This window comes from Amphiura filiformis, chromosome 15 (assembly GCF_039555335.1).
Source record: "Amphiura filiformis chromosome 15, Afil_fr2py, whole genome shotgun sequence".
Lineage (NCBI taxonomy): Eukaryota > Metazoa > Echinodermata > Ophiuroidea > Amphilepidida > Amphiuridae > Amphiura > Amphiura filiformis.
The window spans coordinates 61,806,319-61,830,795 of NC_092642.1; the positions used below are offsets into that span (position 1 = coordinate 61,806,319).

The 24,477-nt window shown below is 37.5% G+C and overlaps 1 protein-coding gene across 1 annotated transcript in view; it reads left to right on the top strand.

Moving 5' to 3' along the window:
* The first annotated feature begins 153 nt into the window (after positions 1-153).
* Positions 154-24,477, top strand: part of LOC140171090 (cadherin EGF LAG seven-pass G-type receptor 2-like) — a 29,898-nt gene continuing 5,574 nt past the window's right edge. The window contains exons 1-12 of the mRNA XM_072194259.1: positions 154-177; positions 383-579; positions 3,681-3,846; positions 4,888-5,025; positions 5,681-5,836; positions 6,614-6,816; positions 7,762-7,927; positions 9,948-10,085; positions 13,017-13,172; positions 20,056-20,255; positions 22,280-22,436; positions 23,853-24,002. Coding sequence (XP_072050360.1) covers positions 154-177; positions 383-579; positions 3,681-3,846; positions 4,888-5,025; positions 5,681-5,836; positions 6,614-6,816; positions 7,762-7,927; positions 9,948-10,085; positions 13,017-13,172; positions 20,056-20,255; positions 22,280-22,436; positions 23,853-24,002 — 1,851 coding nt within the window. The remainder of the gene's footprint in view (positions 178-382; positions 580-3,680; positions 3,847-4,887; positions 5,026-5,680; positions 5,837-6,613; positions 6,817-7,761; positions 7,928-9,947; positions 10,086-13,016; positions 13,173-20,055; positions 20,256-22,279; positions 22,437-23,852; positions 24,003-24,477) is intronic.

Sequence of the window (24,477 nt, forward strand, 5' to 3'; positions counted from 1 at the left end):
CTATGACTGATAATACCATCCCTTGCGGACTCAGTCGAACCACAGTCAACATCCTGATCGTTGATCTGTCACCCAGTTTCTCACAGCCTGAGTACACAGGATCGGTGTCCCAAGAAATTCTTGATAATACCTTGGTTTTGCAGGTAAGCAAAGATGGAATACTTGATTCAAGCTAAGGTTTCTTCTCTGGGCGCACAATTTTGTATTCTTTGAAGTCTGTTAAGTTGGTCAGTGGTGATACCAGTCAAAAACGAGTTACAGAAATCAAGAACAAAATATTTGTTCTTGTCAGAGTAACTTGTTAATTGGCACATATGCTTTAAAATTTTTACGGTATTACCGTAGTCTACAATGTGATTGAATATTATTATATTCCAAATAGGTATTTGCATTCAACAAAGATGGTACGACTGATGGCATAGTGTATTCATTAACATGGTCAACAGGAGATGGTCTTACACACTTCTGGGTAGACTCTGCAACAGGACAAATCTATGCCCGCGATACCATTGATGCAGACATCACCGCAGAGTATACATTGTCTGTAGTTGCACAGGATGTCAGATTTGAACCTCCAAGGTAAGCATTGATGCAGACATCACAGCAGAGTATACATTGTCTGTAGTTGCACAGGATGTCAGATTTGAACCTCCAAGGTAAGCATTGATGCAGACATCACAGCAGAGTATACATTGTCTGTAGTTGCACAAGATGTCAGATTTGAACCTCCAAGGTAAGCATTGATGCAGACATCACAGCAGAGTATACATTGTCTGTAGTTGCACAGGATGTCAGATTTGAACCTCCAAGGTAAGCATTAATGCAGACATCACAGCAGAGTATACATTGTCTGTAGTTGCATAGGATGTCAGATTTGAACCTCCAAGGTAAGCATTAATGCAGACATCACAGCAGAGTATACATTGTCTGTAGTTGCACAGGATGTCAGATTTGAACCTCCAAGGTAAGCATTGATGCAGACATCACAGCAGAGTATACATTGTCTGTAGTTGCACAGGATGTCAGATTTGAACCTCCAAGGTAAGCATTAATGCAGACATTACAGTAGAGTATACATTGGGCTATTCCATTTAAACTCCACTCTACCCCTGTGGAAGATTGAGCTAAAGTCTTCCACAGAGGGAGTATGAGTTTTGAATAGAATAGACAATTGGGTAACTTCCATTTAAAATACTCACTCCAATTGTGAAAGATATAGGTAAAGCCATAATACAGGGGAGTATGGGTTTCAAAATGATTAACCCTGACCAATTACATTTGAAAAACATACTCCCTCTGTAGCAGATATTTCCAGAATCTTCCACAGGGGTAGTGTGGATTTTGAATGGAATAGCCCATTGGCAATTGAAAGTGTCACATCTTTTCCACCCAATCAAGTGGCTGTTTTTGCTTTTAAAATGCCCCCTTCAAATGAGTATTATTGTACACTACTATAGTATAATTAATGACTGGGGGGTTCAGATGCTTTCAGGCATTGAATACAAACACGGACGCAGATTCCCTGATGTCACCAAAAACACTATTCTAAAAACCCGAGGTGCAACAACAACATAGAAATTGTCTCTGACTCGTTTTGTAGATCGAGGTACAGCAAACCTTTGTTGCATCAGTGGAAGAGCAAAGTCACAAAATTCAAAGACTTTACAAGTCTAAGCATACAGAATCTTGATAGGCTAACATGTTACTCTTAATTTTATTATTTTTAATTCTCTTCACGCGGGTGTCGACTGCAGACTACACATTTTGAAAAAAATTCAAAAATTTCAGAATTGTAAATTTTCATTACCATATTTGGAATCAGCATGAAAAATGCACTAAAATGAGTACAAGCAAGCCTAGTATTGGTTCAGTAGTTCTTAAGTTAGCTCTTGATATTTTGAGAAAATATTTCAAAACTTTAACTTTTTCCGTTGAAGCGCATGGCTAGCACGCAGAGCATTAATGTTATTTTTTAACAACTGGTTTCAAATAGAATAGAATATTGTGTTTGCTTACCATTCATATCCTCCACGTATCAAACCACAAGTTCATCCCAATTAAATTGCTTGTTGGACGACATACGCATGGAGCTTATTGATTAGAGGTTAATAACTGCGTATTAGTTATTTGGAGGGCATTGTGAAAAATCTAAACATTTTGCCTTTGGAACCGAGGAATATCCCGAGGGGCTCATGCCCGAAATATTACCGATGCAAAGTTATTAACCTCATTCATAACCATCACTTAACTCTTCACTTTACAAAATAACACAAAATTTTCCCTCAAAAAATAAACAATTTTTACCTTTTGTCTTTCCAAAAATCGATCAGGCTAAAACAGGATGACCAATAACAGAAGTGCGAATCACAATCTGTGCAAATATGGTAGCGCGCAATCCAAATACGGCGACCGGCACTCTCACAATTTGTTCAACGCACAACACGGCGCGGGCGGAGGTTACTAATATTTATGCTGATGGCGCGGAGGTCCACTGTTGTTTATTAGTGACCGCGTTCAGCGTTTTTATTTAATCAAATAAATAAAAATGATTGGATCGCACGCATCGCGTTTAATGAGGTTATGAATAGCCATCAAGGACTTCTGCGGGTGATGACGCCATGGATTACGCGACACAATAACTTCTGTGTGTGCGCCTCCTATGCCCCGCGCCCGGAACAGTTCATGTCTGCACAAATACCGTATTTGTACATTGTGTGCTTTCGCGCTGCTGTAATTGGTCGTTAGCGGTTAATCTGTTTTAGCCTGTTCAATTTTTTGAAGAGCAAAATTTAAGTTTTACCAATTTTAGCCTCATAGAATAAAATCTTGTTATTTTGTAAAGTGATGAGTTGAAAGTAATGTTTATGAATTTGGTTCATAACTTTTAAGTTATTAAAATTATGGACCTTGCAATAACCTTGCTTCCAAAGCAAAATATGTTTAGATTTTTCACAATGCCCTCCAAACAACTGTATGTCCAGTTATTAACCTGTAATTAGAGTGCACTGCTATTAGGCTTTGTTCAAAGGTGTGTTTGTTGCAGCATACAAAAACACCCTAAAATTGCAAGTTGTGGCCTTATTTTCAAATATTTAAATATTACTTTTATTGCCAGTTAAAGGGTTAGGTTTGAGATTTGTTGTATTTTGGAAACAACAGTGACCAATTCTTGAAGATGTTCATCAGGACTGTTCATGGTAAACTGGTATTTGTAATTTCATACAACTAGTCCAAATATTTCCACTTACTTGCAGACGTTTCGGAAACTCACAGTTTCCTTTATCGATGCTATTGTTGCAGTGACGATCTGTGTACAGCAGATGATTTATGCTGCTTAGCAACCAAGTTGCCAGTTGATTTTTCAGCTATCAGATCGTCAAAGACGTGACTCAAGTTGTATTGCCCCTCGTCTCGTTTCATGGTTTTTTCCCGTTTTCTGATGGTGATTGCCTCCTTAATCCATCTCTTATATGCTTATAATCAACTGGCAACTCGGTTGCTAAGCAGCAAAAATCATCTGCTGTACACAGATCGTCACTGCAACAATAGCATCGATAAAGGAAACTGTGAGTTTCCGAAACGTCTGCAAGTAAGTGGAAATATTTGGACTATAGTTGTATGAAATTACAAATACCAACAGTGACCAATATTTCTAAAAATAAAATATTTCTTCCTTTCAGGTCAGCTAGCGCAACTGTCATTATAACCATTATTGATTCTAACGACCTGTGCCCTGAATTTGATTCACCATCATATTCCGGATCAATGAGTCCAGGCGACTCATTTGTATTGGATTTGCTTGGCACTGATAGACTAAGACTGATAGCAGTGGATGGAGATATTTCTGTAAGTGTAACCCGCCCCAGAAAGAAGAGGGTGGGGTGTGGTGGTGTGGGGTAGGAGGGTTATCTTGTGCCTCTCATTTAAACCCCAATAATATGTGGGCTCAATGGGTAAGTCAGAGGACTCATTTTGGATAGGGTAGACACTTATAGGTCCGTATGCACAAAATAGTTAGACCAGGTCTAAAATTAGACCTGGTCCCAGGAGAAAGGACATTTTCCTTTACATTTTAAAAGTTATTTTGTATTATTTTTGAATTTTGCATGTAAATCTTTAGAATTTGCTAGCTACTCTAGGAAGGAAATAAGAGAGAATGACCATTCCGGATGGAACTAAATTTCACTTAGACCAGGTCTAACTTTAGACCCAGTCTTTTGTGCATACGGACCTTAGAAACTAAGGCTGATAGTCTGGCGATATCACTGTAAGTGTAACCCACCCAACCCAGAAGGAGAGGGAGGGAAGGTTATGGTCTGTGTTTTGTTCCTATATGAAGTGTGTCCCTCATTTGAACCTCCATAATATGTACGTGGCTCAATGGTTCAAAGGGACTCATATGTGTTGGATATGTTCAGCACAGAGGGACTAATTAAGACTGATTGGAATGGACAAAGATATCACTGTAAGTTGAACCCAGCCCAGAAGGAGTAGGAGGGGGGGGGTTATCTGGTCTTTGCTTGGTTCCTATGACTTGTGGCCCTTCTTTGAATCCTCATACTACATGGGCTCAATGGGTCCAGGGAATTCCTTTGTGTTGCATACAGTAAGCACTGCAATACTAAGACTGATTGGAATGGACGAAGATATCACTGTAGGTGTAAGCCACCCCATAAGGAAGGGGAGGGGACAGTGGCTGCCCAGAATGTTTTTTGGGGGGATGGGGTGCATAGTGAATTTCAGGGGTGGAAAGTATCAACAAATTCTCAAAATAGATTCAATTACAGATCGAAATTAAGAGATGTGGTGCTAAATTTCAACAATTTCTTTTGTCGCTAAAAAGTACTCAATTGTCATGTATATAATACCATTGTGTTTCTTTGTTAGGGTTTTATTGGCGTTCCGAGGATTGAATCGGATACATCAAATGGTGGATTCTCACTGGTGCCTACATCAACTGCAGGACAGTGGTACATACAAGTCATAAACCCTGCTCTGGTTGATTTGGGTGACTACACTGTTGTGGTAAGTTCTGATGATTTTGTTGAGAGAAATAAACATTTCCAAATAATTTAAATAACATATTATTAACCTAGAGACGAAAGTCATTTAAAAAAAAAATTTGTTCTCAAATTTGTTATATGGTTAAAAATATCACCAAAATTGGTAAAAAAATTGAAAAAGTTAAAATGTTCACCTATTTCAATCCATATTTTGATAAAATAAATAGTAACTAGTCCTGGGAGTAACAATATGTTTGACTGAAAGAAATAACATGTAATTTGTATCATTCAGAAGTACAAGCACAACCAGTTTTTGGATCTTTCTCAAAAATTGGGTCATTTTTTCCAAATTTTGAAGATGTAATTCAAGTCCTTTCATAATTTCCTTTCGAAAAAAGAATACTTTCATGTGCTTGTCTTTGCTACTCTAAATTTTACGAGATTTAACAAAAATATATAGTGAAAAATAAAGTTTACAAATTTCAATTGTGGATTGTCTAGGGTGTGCACTTCATAGCTGCAAGTCCCTGTGTTCTTTAGTTCGTTTAATTGTTTATGGAATGATATGGGGCCCGTAGTGGTCAGCAACAACCTGTAAAGTATGCAGAGGTTTGTGGATCAACGATTAGGCATTGTATCTGTGCATACATCACAGTTCTTCTTCTTTCTTTCCCCAGGTTTCAGTCATAGATGACCGTGGAGATCAACCTTGTAACGAAGATCGAACAGACGTCTTTATTACAGTAACCGATGATTTCATTCCCAAGTTTGACAAAGACTTTTATGATGGAAAAGTCCCAGAAAATTCACCTCCAAACTATCTTATTATTCAAGTAAGTACAACCTATTTGTTGTAGTCAACTTAGCTCAATCGATCATTGAGATGCAAGACTGTAGTGCATTGGTATTGGGCTATTCCTTTTAAAATTCACACTACCCCTGTGGAAGATTTTGGAAATATTTTCCACACAGGGAGTATGAGTTTCAAATAGAATAGACAGTTGGGTAACTTCCATTTGAAATACTCACTCCAGTTGTGGAAGATATAAGGCATAATATGGATTTCAAAATGATTAACCCTGACTAATTACATTTGAAAAACATACTCCCCCTGTGGAAGATATTTCCCAAATCTTCCATAGGGGTAGTGTGATTTTAAATGGAATAGCCCATTCGGCTATGCATGTTTGAGCTAGCTTGAAACAAATGGAGTAGTATCAGTTGCCCATTCACAGACATGGGGAGCTGATTCTGGCTGTGATGGTTATTTCTAGATGTAAACTGGTAGGGTTTGCAGCGCTAGAGCTGTGTCATGAATGTTGCTGAATGGTTTAATATTGTGCGTCTTGGGCATATAAATCGCCTTGTTGTTTTTACCCCCTTTAAGCTCTAGCGTACCTGACAGATTTGGTCTTGTTACCAAGGTAGAACTGATAACATTATAATTGTATTAAAACCTATTTTAGACTATAACTTCTCTGCCATGTAACATATTAACAATACAAAATGGCAGATGCATAGCATTATCACACTGTGCAATTTTGAGTCGGTACTCCTTGGGTGTAATCTCTTTTGTCTCATATTCAAATGTCATTTCTTCATTTCTTCAGGTAACAGCAAAAAATAGGGACGGCAATAGCGATGGCATCGTATACCGCATCCAAACGGGAAGTAATAATTATCAGGACTTCTTTGAAATTGATCCAAATACTGGAAACATAACCGTTAAAGCTGGTGCAGATATTGATGCAGAATTGGTTGGGGAATTCATCTTGATCGTGGATGCAACGGATACTACATTGGAACCACCAAGGTATGGACTATGCCAGTTGCAATCCATACACCCCCTATGGAAGACATGGCCTTATAACCTCCCACACAGGGGGTGTAGATTTCAAATGGAGTCACTCATTTAGGTAACTCCATTTGAAATTTATACACTCCCTGTGTGGAAGATTATGGTCATGTCTTTCACAGGGGGTGTGTGGATTTCAACTGGAATAGCCCAGTGGAAGTGACGATACAAAAAGTTACTACTCAGTCGTATAAGCTGCCATTATTCTAAAGTTGTGCGATAAAACAAGAGCAAAACAAAATCCAAAAGATAATTCCTGATTATGACACGATTATAATGAATGAATGATGAGACATTCACACTGCACCTCATCATCTCTTTTGTAGAGATCATTTTATCCATATGGGCCCTTTCTTCCTGTAGCCACTTCCATTTAGTCCTCAATTGGCTCTCCAATTATTTTTATTATTTGTGTAACCTTGTTTTTCTGTCTCTAAGGGTCTGTGCAATAATTATGAGCCCCGGGGAAAATTTCCAAATGGCATGCCAAAATTGTTTGTCTCCCCTTGCCCTATCAAAAAATCTTTTCCCCCCACTCCTTGCACATGCCAAATTTGTTGGATCTCAATTTGCAAACCTTTAATGGTCTAGATACATGTTGCTAGCAGGAAAATTTACACATTTAAGCGTTTCTGTACTGTTTTCATAAGCCTATTTAGAGCATTTTATTTAAAAGGTGCCCCATGAATGTGTGCCATAAATTGCTTGCCCCCCCCCCCCGGCATGTCAAAAATTGCTTCCCCACGCTTTCAGCTCACCAAAAATTCTTGCCCCCCCAATTTTACCCATAATTATTGCTCAGCTTTGGTGTTTTAGGCATCCTTTATTCTTGTCAATATTGAGTTTTGCCTGACATTTGCCAAATAGTATAATATATTCATATTCTGCTTTTGTCCCCGATAGAACTGGTAGTACAACGGTATCAATTATTGTTGGGGATATTAACGACCAATGCCCAACATTTTTGATATCTTATTATGGTGGATCCATGAGTATAGAAGATAACTATGTTCAACAGACTGATGGTACAGACAGACTTGTGCTCACGGCAGTGGATGCAGATTCATCGGTAAGGAAGCAAGTATTCGATCCTTAACCCCCTGAGCACTACCTGCCGATCTAACATTGCCTCTGATTGGTCAATTACATATGATATCTTCACTTTAATCACCAATCAGAATGGAGCTTTGGAAATGATTCATCCAATTTTTGTGTGTGGTGAAATTATTCTAACATCTGCTGATTGGTCCAATTGATAATGAAAACTTCTTTTTGGCCAATCGGCAGGTAGTTCTCATGGGTTATTCGCTATTCAGGTTGAAATCCATACACCTATGGAAAACATGACCGCAATCTTCTACACAGGGAGTGTGAATTTCAAATGGGATTACCTGAAAGAGTGACTGACTCCATTTGGATTCTATACCCTCTATGTGGAAGATTAATGTCATGTCTTCCATATAGCTAGGGGGCCGCATATCATGGATTTGAATTGGGATAGCCAAATAGAGTTTCAACAAATTTCGAGAATCCTTGAGTGAGCTCACTGTTGGTGTATACACATCGGTTCGCCTCAAGTTCGTTATTGGCTTTGATTCATATTTCACTGGTCACACTATTGAAATTCACTGGTCACAGTATTGAATTGTGCACGTAATGTTAAATGCATAAAGTCTACACATGTGCATACCTGGGCGGTTTGTCAGCACGGTTGCAGCGCAACTTCAAAAAAGCATTGACGTCACTACCAAACTTGAGGTGAACCCAAGAATATAGTGAGGGGTCTATGTGGTTTATTACATACATTTTAGTAATTAATGTAATCACTTATATTATAAGTTATAATAAGGTGGGGCAAGGCAGCTGTTAACTATTTTTTCTGTGGTATTTACGGCACTGTGAGCAATCAGTTGCTGATTTTCAGTCATGGCATGGGTGGTTTCAATCAATTTGTAACACCTAGTACCTCTGGGGTCATCCTGAATTGTTGTTGTTTTTGGCGAAATTTCTGGTGGTCACTTTTTGACCATATGTGCCGTATTTACCGTAATGCTTTGATATGTTGCCCTACATAAAGGAGGCACCCTGCCTGTGGTATTTTGTGGTATTTGGAGACATGAAAAAGTTAATGGTTTTTGAAGACAAAACAGGCTATTCCAGTTGAAATCCACACACCCCTCACCTTTGTTTACAATGGACATTTTATTGTGAAATGTCACTGTACAAGAAATACATAAAAAAAAAAATTCCACATAGCCCCCGAATAAAAAGTTTTAATTATCTTTGTAATCACTCAAAAAGCATTTTGTGTGAATTTTACATCCGAACTAGAGGTTATTTAATTTTTATGTGCCTTTTTGTTTTACATGTAAAGCCTATGGGGGTGACGATTAGAAATGGACGGCAATATTGAAAAACCCTCATTTTGGGCCATTTTAGACACTAAAATTGCCCATAAAAAAAGAATAGCCTCTAGTTCGGATGTGAAATTCACACACAATGCTACCTGAGTGAGTACAAACATAATGAAATACATTTCATTAGGGGGCTATAGCAAAAACAAAAAATGTCCTATACCTTAATGGTTATGGAACAAAGGTGCCCTATGGAAGACATGACCTTAATCTTCCACACAGGGATTGTGAATTTCAACTGGGGTACCTCCATTTGACATTCTACAGCGGGAGAGTAAGGTCATGTCTTCCATAGGGTGTATGGGTTTCAACTGGAATAGTCCAATAGTCAAGAATCTCAACGACATCTAATATGGGTTTGCTTATAATTGGCAAAAAAAATAAGACTCGTAACATTGTGTATTAAAATAGAATTGTGTGCACACAATTGGGTGCGCAACACACTAGCTATGCATTGCATAATTTGTGACTGGAGTGTGCTAATGTAAATTTACGCAAGCGTAAATTGGAACCTTATTGAAGCACGCGGTAACAAAACACAACTAATTTTCACCAATTATAAGCCGAACAAACTTAAGTAATGAATATCTCAGTATTTGCAGTTGATCTTGTCCATGCCGTATGGAAAGTTATAGAGTAATCAATGTTACATCAATGTTTCTTTATTACCCCCAGGGCTTCACTGGTACTGCTGGAGTTGACATTGATTCTACAGGTGGAGGATTTGAACTGGTGCAGGCAGCCGATCCAAACAAATGGAATGTCAGGGTTGCTGATGCCTCTCGTATTGTACTTGGAATACACTCCCTTATGGTAAGAACAGATAGAGATGCATTGTGTTATTCCATTTAAAATCCACACTACCCCTGTGGAAGATTTTGGAAATATCCTCCACATGAGGAGTATGAATTTTAAATGGAATGACCACATTCGGCAGCTCCATTAGAATTTCATACACCCTCTGAGAAAGATTCAACCCGAATCTTCCACTGAGGGAGGGTGAGTTTCAAATGGAGCTGCTAATTTGTTCATTCCATTTGAAATTCATATTCCCCCTGTGGAAGATATTTCCAAAATCTTCCACAGGGGTAGTGTGATATTAAATGGAATAGCATATTACACTTGCTTGCTGAGAAGAACTGCACTTGTTTCAGTTCGTAAACACAAAAGTGGGGTCCCGCTTGATCAGAGCAAGAGAAGGCCATTTTTCTCTTAATCCAATTAGAGGTTAATAACTGCGCATCGGTTATTTGGAGGGCATTGTGAAAAATCTAAACATTTTGCCTTTGGAACCGAGCAATATCCCGAGGGGCGTAGCCCCGAGGTCCAAAGCAAAATGTTTAGATTTTTCACAATGCCCGACATATTACCGATGCAAAGTTATTAACCTCATTCATAACCGTCACTTTAATCTCTTCACCTTACAAAATAACACCAAATTTTGCTCAAAAGTTTATAAAAATAGATGATTTTTACATCTTCCCTTTCAAAAATCGATCAGGCTAAAACAGGACGACCAATGCATACCTGCCAACTACTCCGATTTTCGCGGAGTTACTCCGATTTCGAGTTTTAAACCCCGAAAAATTTTTTTTAAATAATTTTTTTAAATTTCTTTTCAAAATTTTCGGCGACTTTGGAGAACCACTGGACCTATTCTGAAGTGCTAGGATCATTCACAGTTAATTTGAAAACAATTGGAAAAAATTACAAAAAAATTACAGTTTGTTATCCTAATATGCAAACCACTAACTAATGTTTACCTCTTCATCTAGCACATATTATAAAATGCATGGAAAACCAATGCATGTATAATATTGTGATAGATGAAGAGGTAAACATTAATTAGTGGTTTCCATATTAAAGATAACAAACCGTAATTTTTTTGTAATGTTTTCCAATTTTTTTTTTTCAAATCATCTGTGAATGATCCTAGCACTTCAGAATACGTCTAGTGTTTCTCCAAAGTCAACAAAAACGTTAACATGTTTTTTTTTTATTTTTTTTTTTTCTGAATTTTTAACTTTGTATTGTGCATCATATCAGTGTCCTATCAGTCACGTAGGCCCTGCTATAAAGCCAAAAAATCGCTTCAACGAATGATCGTTATGTACAAAAGTATAGGAAACTGCATTTTCAAAAGCACATTTTCTATGTGAAGGAAGCATATTTTTCAAACTTGTAAAAACAAGTCCCAGAATGTTTTTTCACATTTTTTCAAAGGTTGCAGTCATCAAATATGTGTTGAAATTATTGCCAGATATCATTCTAAATCCCTCCTCAAATGCAACCTTCAGAATAGGTCTAAAGGATCTCAAGTTGCCAAAAAATGGATTTAAAAAAAAAAATTTACCTTTGTATTGTGCATCATATCAATGTCCTATCAGTCACGTAGGCCTTGTTATAAAGCCAAAAAATCGCTTCAACGAATGATCGTTATGTACAAAAGTATAGGAAACTGCATTTTAAAAGCACATTTTCTGTGTGAAGGAAGCATATTTTTCAAACTTATAAAAACAGGTCCCAGAATGTTTTTTCGCATTTTTTTCAAAGGTTGTAGTCATCAAATATGTGTTGAAATTGTTGCTAGATATGGAGTATAAATCCCTCCTCAAAGTGTATAAAAGCCTAGGGCTTCATTTTCACCTTGTTGTTTTTCTATAAAATGTTTCTAATGTGAAGGGGCTTATATGGGTTTTTACAGTGTAGAAACCCTCTAGCTTTGGGGGGCTTCGCCCCCTCAACCCCCACCGGGGCTTTGCCCCTGGACCCCCCCCCGCCGTCAGAGGCGATACTATGGGCGCTTCGCGCCCTACGTATGCCATGTACTCTGTTTTCTAGGTTTTCAATGTTGGCAGGTATGCCAATAACAAAAGTGCGTATCACAATCTGTGCAAATATGGTAGCGCGTAATCCAAATACGGCAGACAATGCACGCGCAGTTTGTTCGACGCACAACAACATGCAAACGCCGGTCAATTGTGTGCGACATTGGAACAATTACGCATTTTGCGGTCAATTCTGAGATATCAATGACCTGCATTTGCGTTCGTGTTTTCACAAATACCTAAATGTAATTGGATCGCACACATCGCGTTTATTAATAAGGTTATGAATTGTAATTAACATATGTCTCCGCCCCTTCTTTGTGCTCTGACCAATGGATCAACTTGTTGTCATGTTTGTTGATCAGCCAATCAGCATGATCTTTTATCATTTCTCAGTTCATACTAGTATAGGCGTAACACACATCACATCAATCTGAACAGTTAGGAAATTTAGTTTAGTTGCTGTAAATATGGAACCTTGGCAAAAAGTTGTATTTGGACATGTTTTTTTAAATATTTCAGTATAGTCCCACCTTTAAATAGGATCAAGATATGTTCTAAATTACCATTATGAAATGAGTATGGTAATAATACATATTGAGAGAACATGCATGGCGTAGTGATTAGTGTACTCGCTTCTGATGCATGAGGTCCCAGGTTCAATTCCCAACAGTGGCAATTCGCTGGGGTACTGGCTTGTAAAAAAATGGCTGACTTTTTAATTGGCAACATCTGTAGAATAAATCTGTAGATCTGTAGACTTCCGCTCTCCCCTTGGTTAATTTAACATTGGATAAACAAACTATGAGAGTACTCCTTCCTTAGGAGGGATGCTAATCCATCTTGATTATATCCAAAAGATGTATCAATAAAATAAAACGAAATAAAATATGTAATAATTTACTTTTTTCTTCAGGTTTATGTGACAGACGATACAGCTGTTATTACTTGCCCTCGGGATCTATCCAATGTCACCATTGCGGTGACAGATGACATGGTTCCAGTGTTTGACCAGGATCCATATGAGGCTACTGTCCCGGAATCATCATTGCCAGATTTCTTTATAATTCAGGTAAGTAACCTAGGTCAATTGAAAGGTCAAAGGTTAAATTGAAAGGTAACTAAAAAATTGTAACTTTAATTTCATATCTGTTTACAGGGTTTGGGTGAACAGATTGACATTGGGCTGTTCCATTTAAAGTTCACATTCCACCTGCGGAAGATTTTGGAAATATCTTCCACAGGGGGAGTTTGGATTTTAATTGTCCCAGAATGAACATATTAGACAGTTCCGTTTGAATTCCATACACCCTCTGAGAAAAATTCAATCTGATCTTCCACAGAGGGAGGGTGGATTTCAAACAGAAGCTAATGGAGTTGGCTAATGTGCTAATTCCATTTGAAATTAATACTCCCCCTGTGGAAGATATTGCCCTTAAATCTTCCACAGGTGCAGTGTGAACTTTAAACGGAATAGCCCATTATTGTTTAATATATAGAGTACCGAAGTGATGACGTCACAAAAAACTTTTTTTGCATTTCAGCATTTTCATTGGCCTGGTTCCAAACAGTGATGAGCCAGGCCAATTTACACTGCTTTCAATGGGGTAATTAGGTGTCATGAGGGCCGATATCTCGGCCCTCATGATCCCTATTCCCACCAAATTTGTGTACTGTGGATGTTTTTCATCATGTTCTACTGAAATATGGTCATGAAAAGGCTGAAATGCAAAAAAGAAAATTTCATGACGTCACACTTCGGTACTCTATATAATAATTAAGACTCAATATGGATTAATATAGCAGAATGTAATAAATAAATAAAAATATGTGTATTTGATTTAATGTGCAGTTCACTAGAGTGCACCAGCACACAAATTATTCTGCTACAGCTCTATTGGAATTTGCAGGAGAGCATTAAATAGCTCTTCTCGAGCCTTCAAGGAGAGCTGTTTAGAGCATTTACAATAGAGTGAAAGAGGATAATGGTCAAATAAGGAGAGCTAAAAATCACTCTCCTATATCAGATTTAAGGAGAGCAGTAGAGAGCGATTCCTCTCGCTCTCCTCAAAAGGCAGTCCCTGCACTGAGATACATCAGAATCATTTCATGTCAACAAGTGCGCAACCATAGCACAGCTCCTCCCTGCACTCAGATTGTAATTATCCCTTCCTATTACACTGCGTGGGTTAAGGCAAGCGAGGTAAAGCACCTTGCCCAAGTGCACAACATGTTGTCGCTGACAGGACTCGAACCCACAACCGCAATTGCTACCTCACGGTTATGAGTTGAAGCCTTTACCGTTGCGCTACAGTGCCTTCATTTTTGACTTGATCAATTTACATCCAGATGTAAGGGAGGTAAGAGTGGCAGGGGTAATTTAGAGAATAAATGATAGGAATTTTTATTTTGACTATCCTCTACCTGTGATAGACGACAGGCAGGTCCAATATTTTGAGTAGTGGATGCCGGCGCAACTAAGATAAAAATATTGGACCTGCCTGTCGTCTATCATAGGTAGAGGATAGTGAAAATAAAAATTCCTATCGTTTATTCTCATTCTTAGTCAGTTAAATGTTATTTTAATTACTGTAAACTATTTTTTAAACCAAAAATTATGTTACCGTTATAAAAACTCCCCTTTTTCTAAAATGAACGAAACTTGTTTACAACTTCTTTTGTTATACAGACAAGCGCGTGCGGCGAAAGTATTCCGCACTGCGCCTCGCGCCTAACGTGATACATACGCTGTACCTCTATGAGCGTGTTACGCCAGATTCAACACTCACGATGACGTAATCATCTACGGCCTAATAGACGGCACCCAAAATCATGCGATTGTCCAATCAGATTATGTATCTACATAATGATCACTCTCACTGACTAAGAATAAAAGTTAATTAGTACTGAGAGGACCTACACTATATAAGGGAAATAATACTGGGATATACATATATAATAGTAGTAGTGGAATAAATTGTTGATGAAGTGTGCTGGTGGTCTTTGTAAAAAATTTACGTGTTCAGTGGTGCATCACAGTCAGTTGTCTTAGGAGCAAAGATAGCAAATTTCCCAGTTGACATCATTTTGGCCCTGTGTTATTGCGACAGTTACATGTACACACAAAGCACGGAAAAAATGTAAATTTACACTGTTATTAAAGGTGACATTGTGTGTTTACCGGGCCAATTTAAATTTTTCACTATTTGAGGGGGTTGAAATTTCTTTTGTTGGTTGGTTGTAGGGAGGGGTGAAATTTTCTTTTGGGGGCAGGGTTGAATTAGCAAACTAAACCCTGGGGGGGGAGGTCCATTTAAGTGGCATATTTTCTAATTTCCTGCAGACGTGAAAGATGAAGGTCGGCCGCCATCAATAATATTTTGGGACATTGATAGGTTTTGATAACACTTTTCAATCACGACACTAAAAAATTCTCTGAGCCCCCATTAAAAATATGACCACCCCTAAAAATCGCCTCCAAAATCACCTAAAATATGTTTTAAAAAGCAGTTTTTCATCGCATTTCAAGGAAATATTGTAAGAAACTCCATAATTCAACAGGTCCCAAACAAATTGGCATTGAAAATACATATATTGGTGAATCTCCTCACAAATTTGCAGAAGCCAGCAATTTCATTAAGGTGGATTTTTCATAAACTCAATATAGCCATATTTTCAAAATGTAAAAATGAGAAAAAAATGCAAATTGTACCTAATTTCTAACTTAATTATTGCCTTTATTCAGGCTGAGTTTGATATGACCTTTTTAGATGAACATTTCCCATCCTTTGACTATAGGAAAATGCTTTTTCTATTGTGGGATCTTTTTCCAATTTGTTATGAGGGGTCTTTAAAATATTGCATTTTGCATTAGTTCGTAAATCAACCAAATCAAAATGAGCATATTAATATTTTCTAATACTATGTACAATTTGTATTAATCAGAAAGAAAATATTATATAACATCAGTATGTAGATTATTAATAACAACTGAGTGCAAGTTTTTACCTAGAAGTGACTTTTTAATGTCCAAATGTCCCATTTTTGGCTGTATTTGGTCAATAATTTACATTCATATATGCTCATACATACATGGCGCTACCTAACGCGCTTGATTGTTTGAGACTAAACAACGGCGATATATGGCCCAGCGCTTAGGACCGGCTGATTTGCGTGGCAGGAGGTGAGGTGGAGAAATAATGGTATATGATGAAGAAATAGTATAGTATCACAAAATGTTCTGGTATAAGCGTGGTTTTCATGAATGAATCCCTAAATTAAATTTGATGATGCGTGAGAATTTGTTAGATTTTAATTTACTACATCCACTTGGTCCCATTACCATTTGGTACAATAACCATTTGGTCCTATTTACCATTTAGACCAAAACCCAATAGTTCACAAACACTTGTGGGGGGGGGGGCTGATGCAAATCGCGAAAATTTTTCGGGCCACCCTTTACAGACCTCAAAGGCCCCTCCCTTTTTGACATGAAAATTATGGGTCAACCCCATAGAAACCTATTTCGCTTTTAAAGTTTGGAGTGACAGATAACTCATACTGGCCCATGTCCCATGCCTGTGGCACCCCCCGGTGATGCATGATGAGCCTATACCGGTTATATTATACCTTGTAAAGACCGGAAAAGAAGAACAAATAGCCCGGTAAAATGTCACTTTCAATACATGCAGGCCGTGATATGTCTTCTTCTTAATTTTTGGGTAAACTATATTTGATGAATGTAGTATATTTATACACGTGTCTGCCTCATTTACATATATTTTACAGCCCGTAACCAGTTGTAGACGATTTTTTTTGATGAATTGGCAAATACACGACATAGTATTAGATTATAACTGGTTATTAGACCATACGGTTAATAGACCAAACGGTTATTAAATCAAAGGTAATTAGGCCAGATTGTTAATAATACTAGAATTTACGCGGTTTATAATTAAGGTGGCCCCCACCCAAAGGTGTGGAAACAACAAATAATATGCAATATGTTAATAAGCTCATTAATATCAATAATAATATATGCAAATAACATGACACAAAACTATCCAGCACATCAGGCCACCATATACTACATGTATCACAAGACCAAGTTAGAAGATGATCGGTTGTTGCGCTTAAGCTGTAGAGTGGATTGATGAAAATGTAAGCAAAATATGCAAATCAGCTCATCAATATTCATTGATATACAAATAACATGACACAAACTATACAGCACACCAGGCCACCATATTCAATCACCAAATCAAGTTTGAAGTTGATCGGTTATTGCGTTTAAGCTGCAGAGTGAATGTAGCTGCAAAATGTAGGCAAAATATGCAAATAAGCTAATTAATATTCATAAATATGCCAATAACATGACAGAAAACTATACAGCACATCAAGCTACCATGACCAATCACCAAACCAAGTTTGAAATTGATAGGTTATTACGTTTAAGCTGCACAGTGGATTAATGAATTTGCTTCCGCCCGGACAGCCAAACAAAAATACAAAGAAACAAACAACCAGTCAACCATTTGGATGATAACATAGCCCCACATATATGTGGGGCCAAAAATATTAGACCAAATGGTTATTAGTCTATATGGTCAGTAGACATACTGGTTAATGGACCAAACAATGTTATACTAAATGGACATTAGACTATATGATTATTAGACGTGGTAATTATAGCCTTTCTGGTACTAGACCTTTTGTATATACAGACTTGATATTTAGTATGGAATATTTTTTTGCAAAATTCCAAGACTGGTCTGGAAGGGGTCTGCATAAACCGCACGGGCTAAATATTAATCGGCGTGTGTCGGGAGATGGTGTAACATAATTTTTTGACAGAAAATGTGCTTTCCAAATTCCATTAGTTAACATTATGACGCTCATAATGTAGTGAATTATCCTAAAATTGCGGTTTTAAGGAGACTGAATTGGATTTTTGTGGGGGTAAAATTTCTGAATGTGAGCAACATCATTCTGTTATTATCAAATTTATTGAGGTTTAAGGTGATGTTTACTGAACCTTAATACCAATAAGTGTTCATCAGAACTGAAATGCACTTGTAATTTACCAGTTTTGAAAGTGGGAGGAGCTTTAAAAATATGGCTCTTAAAAGTGGTACGAACTCAGAAAGTTTGAATAGCCCCTTACAATCTTACTGTACACAAAGAAGCAGTGTGAGTTCATTGAACAACCAGAAATCCGCGCAGTTGTTTTTGTACCATAAGTTTATAACATTTGACCCCGGGGTCATTTAAACTTTCTGAGTACGCACCACTTTTAAGAGCCATATTTTAATCTCCTCCCATGTTCAAAAATGTGTACATTGCAAGTGTATTTCAAATGTGATAAATGCCAATTGCTGACGAAGTTTAGGAAATATCACCTCAAACCCCTATACATTTGATTTTGATAATAACAGATCAATTTTGCATAAAGTCCGAAATTCCAGCCCAGTCCTCGAATTTTGCGAGAAAATATTCCATACTAAATGTCAAGTCTGTAGATAAAATGGGTATTAGACCAAATGGTATTAGACCAAATGGCAATAGATCTGACACCTGATAAAGTCCCCGAATGCGCGAGTCTCACGCTCAATGAGATATTGTAAACGTACATCATTACATGTACATATTCACATCCAATTTTAGACAATGCTTGAAGTACCTGTACATGTTATTTGATAGATAACTCATATTATCAAATTCGCCTTTGAAAAGAAATGAAAATTCCATTGCATTGGTAGTAGATATTATATGAAGTATGGCGTGGTGTTTGTTTTGTTTTGTTATAAATGTGTTGTTGTTTTTTGCCTGATCTAACAGTTAACTAAATATTAGTCAATTTTATTTTAAATATGATTTATTACCTAAACAGTGTAATGTTGGTTGCAAATTCCACTTTCGAAAATATGTTTAAAGACACAAATTCCATAAAAAAAAACAAATTCCATTAAAAAAAAACCACATTCTGTTATTAGAAACATATTTCTAAAATCAGCAATCAAAATAAATATCATATCAATCTAGGAAACCCGAGTTTCATATCATTAGTTAGCAGGGAGATTCATATGCAAATTCCATGAAAATTGACAAATTCCACTATAATAAAAGAGCAAAATCCACATGAAAATAGTTATCAAACTTAAATCAATAATAACCTTGTTTGAGAATTGAAGCCGATTGTGAATGTAAAATAATTAGTATGTTTATACATTGGAAAACGCTAATTGAGTCTACAAAAAAAGAGCAAAAAACGGAAATCCGCCAAAATCAACAAACTCCCCTGCAGTATAGGAAAAAAGTCCCACGCTAATTTAAACATATTTCAGAAGTACAACATGGTGGTTATATTATCCAAAAGGTTTGATCCAATGTTAGCCTGAATATAGCAGAAAATGTGATTTGAAAATGCTCTTTTTTCGCTACTTTCAAAATTATGAAAAATCATGTTTTTGCCCAAATTCCACGATGATATTACGTAATTATATCAAAAGAAATAAATTTTTCTGAATAGGTCATCTTATAAAGCATAGTTCAATTCCAATATGTTCAACTTTCTGTCAGACCCAGGTTATTTCAAAGGACATTTTCATGATGTCAAATGTTGTTCATTTTTAAGCTGTATCAATTCTGAGACAGGTCAAAAGAGGGCCAATTTTAGGGGGTCATGGAATTTCCCCAGGGGGTCACCTGATTTTTTACTATCATAGTTGTGAACCATCTGACCTAGCTAGACTACATACCAAATATCATTGGATTTGGCTGACCTTCATCTTTCAGCTTTGTGTACAGGCCGCATGGTGCTTAGAAAATATTCCACTTAACCTCTCACCCCCCTTAAATACCACACTGCTGGTAGGTGATTGAAGTGCATGTTGATCAAATCACCCAAAATTTATGTAGTTTTATTTAACAAATTCCTGCTTTTTTTTGTCTTAAAGGTTTCAGCCAAAAACAAGGATGGTACTAGCGAAGGTATTGTATACCGTGTCAAATCAGGAAGTTATCAGGGGACACGGTTCTTCAAGATCGACCCAATCACAGGAGATATAACAGTACGAGATGGAGGAATTGATGCAGAACTTGTGCTTGAGTTTGTCCTGTTTGTTGAGGCCACCGATACAAGATTGTCACCACAGAGGTAAAATGAACAATGTGCTATTCCATTTAAAATTTACACTACCCCTGTGGAAGATTTAGCTAAAGTCTTCCACAGAGGGAGTACAAGTTTCAAATAGAATAGACAATTGGGTAACTTCCATTTGAAATACTCACAGTTGTGGTAAATATAGGTAAAGCCATTATGCAGGGGGAGTATAGGTTTTAAAATGATTCACCCTGACCAATTATGGTACATTTGAAAAAACATACCCTGTGGAAGATATTTCTAAAATCTTCCATAGGGGTAGTGGGGATTTCAGATGGATTAACCCAATCCTTCGTTTTGGGTTAATTGTTTTCTTACACATTATTGTAGCACCTTGTTAGGGTTAGGATAGGATGAGGGTTGGGGTTATGGTTTAGTTATATTTAGGGTTAGAAATCAGAATTAGGGTTAGGTTTTATTTATTATTGCCAATTTATTATTTAAGATTTTGGATCAAAATGCACTTGCAAACTATGCAACCATGTGATAATTTCCCCTTTATTCCCATGCTGATGTGTGCAGTGGCCACCATTTTAACCCCCTGAGAACTACCTGCCGATTGGCCAATAAGAAGTTTTCATTATCAATTGGACCAATCAGCAACATTGTTACAATAATTTCACCACACAAAAAAATTGGGGTGAATTATTTGCAAAGCTCCATTTTGATTGGTGATTGAAGTGAAGATATCACATAATTGACCAATCAGAGGCAATGTTAGATCGGCAGGGAGTGCTCAGAGGATTAAGACCCGGAAGCCCAGTCCAGGGTATGGTTCAATAGATATTCAAGAAAAAAGCTTATTTTCAAAATTTCGGTTGATTCGGAAATTGAATGTTCAAGTTACACCTATTTACATGTATTACAGGGCTCCATTCGCTGCCGTAGTGCACGTTAGTAACCATTAGTTACTGGTTCAAGCCTGGGCTCATACATCCGTTCCGAATTATGATATGCCATAGGCTTTGTGTTACGATCATTTCGATCAGTGGTTTGTAACAAAGAAAGTGTGAGCCATTTGACCTAGCAACGGTCATATTCTAACGTGCACTACGCCAGCGAATAGGCCAATGTGTTGTAATTTGTAGGTGTTGATAACTGAAAAATCTTTGTCAAGTGACAATCTGCATGAAAGATATAAGCTTACAAACATTAGGGTCCATATGCACAAAAGAGTTAGACCGGGTCTAAAGTTAGACCTGGTCTAAGTGGAATTTAGTCCCAGGAGAAAGGACATTTTCCTTTACATTTGCTTAAGATATTGTGTATTATTTTTGAACTCTGCATTTAAATCTTTAGAATTTGCTAGCTACTTTAATAGGAGTAAAGGACCATTCCTGATGGAACTATAAAATCCACTTAGACCAGGTCTAACTTTAGACCCGGTCTAACTCTTTTGTGGTTACGGACCTAGGTTTCTGATGGTTTCTGATGCTGGATCATCAAGTGCCCATTTGATTGTGGGATAGGCTTTTACGACGGGAATTCATAACAATTAGTGTGGTTTATTTTTTAGCGGGTTTGCCGTCGGACAAGTTGAGAACTGTCAAGCTTTTGTCAGAAGTAGCTCTGACTTCTTCAGGACAAAGTACCTAAGAATGAAACATGTAGGCTGCCCCTTGCTTACTAATGGCTTTGAAAAGAGCCGTTCACTGAAGACTGCCCCTTGTCAACAGAGAACAAGCAGATCTCTCCTATCTGCTAATTCTAAAGGGTTTGGGGGCTCTGAAAAGAGCTGTTCACTGTAGACTGTCCCTTGTCTACAGAAAACAAGTAAACCTCGCCTATCTGCTAATTTTAAAGGTTTGGTGGCTCTGAAAAGAGCCGTTCATTGAAGACTGCCCTTGTCAACAGAAAACAAGCAGACCTCGCCTGTCTGCTCAATTTAAAGGTTTGGTAGCCGTAAAAGGAGCCGTTTACTGAAGACTGCCCCTTGTCAACTGAAAACAAGCAGCCCATTTGATATAAACATTATGGTACATCATGTCAATCATTTATGTACATTAAATCTATTCCAGATCTGGTATTACTACTGTTGTGATAACAGTTGGAGACATCAATGATCAGTGTCCATCATTCACTGAAGACATGTACACCGGTACACTAGAACAAGGCACAAGCTATGTATTGGGTGCTGATGGCAGGTTTATTTTGAGGGCCGAAGATGGAGATCAGGTATTGTATTTTGTACTATAAACTGTGATTATTTTGTGGTATTATTTTTTCGCAATTTGAATTTGTCTGAACATTTTTTTGTTACAAATTTCAGTCTAAAGCAAATCACTTTGGCCACAAAATAGCTGTTTTTAATTTCATTCAGCTAAAAAATATTCCCAAGATGCAAAATCTGAGGTGGTCGGGTCAGTAGAACGGGGTTTTGTTTTCATCACCTAAAGTTATAATGATCTCTTCCGCTACCCGTAAGTGATTATTAGGATTAAGTTTTAGGGTTAGGATAACGGCTAGTTCGAGTTAGTATGCGAATCCATACCTATTCTCCAATACAAACATTGGTTGGACACTATGCCGGAGCTGGGAATAGTGTAGATCAAGTCTGCCACACAAACTCCCCATTACCTACCAACTGGATCTATTATTTTGTTAATTAATTTACTCTTTTGATCAACTTTTGGAAGTGAATTAATTAATTAATGCATTTTGTTTTATTTTGAATATTTTATTGGCGTCTGTAATAACCATCGCCATGATTAGTATAAGTGCAAAAGGGATGAGCAATGTACTGTAAATCTCTAACATTGCCCATCACTTTTCAAAAGTGATGCATCACAATCACTCTGATCTAGTGATAGTTAAGTCAGCTTTAGGATCTGATGCATTGGTGCGAGCCCTGGCACATTCCCTGTTTATTCTTGAGAAATAATTGAGCTCACATGAAATTCCTCTGGGCAAGGAACTTATCAACATTTCGTCGACGGGTCCTTAAAGAACTTTGACAAAATTACCCTCGATTAGAGAAAAGCGAGGGTAATTAATTTTGTTTCACTGGTTTCATTTTCTGATATTGGATTTCATAATTTGATCTTATATACCTCGACACCTGCTGATGTTTGACCTTTTGCATGTCAACACATTCCTGGTGCTCTGGAGGTCAGCTGGGCAGGGGAGTGAGTTTCAGGGCTGGAATTTACAGAGGGCATATAGTATGGTGACCCAAGTGAAGTCCAGCTGGTTAGGATGACAGATTGACCACTGTGTTTTTAAGACTAACTTTCATGCTCATGGCAATTGCCATGGCAACTGTCTGTCAAAACTGAAAACATTTGAAGAAAGCATGGATTCAAAAGTTTTAAGGATATGTACATGAAATGAATTATTTTCTTTATTACCTGTACAATAACTTTAGGAGTTGAATCTGGTTGTGATGGTTTATTGTGGTATGTCTAAGTTGTGTGCTTTTTGAATTTATATCCTTATTTCTTGCAAAATGGTTTATATAAATGTATATGATGTGGATTTGGCCATATAGTGGTCAACAAATTCCTGTAAAGCATACCGAGATTTGTGGGCTTATTCTTATGCATAACACAATATAAATCACAGCACTTTTTGTTTTTAATCTTATAATTTCAGATATACAATGGTACCATAAACATTGAGAGCGACTCATCAGGAGGAAAGTTTCAGTTTCTGCCAGCTTCTGAAGACTCTATGGATAACACGATGGAGTGGTACATGGTAACAACAGATACGTCCATTGATGTTGATGTCTACTCCATTCAGGTAAGTGGCCTTATGTTCTTTAACCCTAACACCCCAGTTGTTTTTGTTCTTTAACCCTAACACCCCAGTTGCTTTTTGGCAATGGTGAAGGAAAGAAGGAAGGACGAAAGAAGAAGAGAAAACCTTTTTTCTCAGGTGTGGTTTTGAACCACCGGCCCCACAGGTGCCATAGACGTGCACACCCCTACCTTCCCATGGAGGTGTAGCCATATGACTGTTCGTATGATGATGCAATCGCATCACATGGATACCTGCCCATGCATATTCTTTTGGAATCAAGGTTTTTTTAATGTTTGGTACGGTTAGGGTTAATATACACATAAAGGAGGACAATTAAGGTGTTCTTAACCCTAACACCTCAGTTACTTGTTGACGAGAGGATGTAAAGAATGAAGGTAGGAAGAAAGAAGAAGAAGAGAAAACTTTTTTTATCGGGTGCGGTTTTGAACCACTGACCCCGCAGGTGCCAGAAACG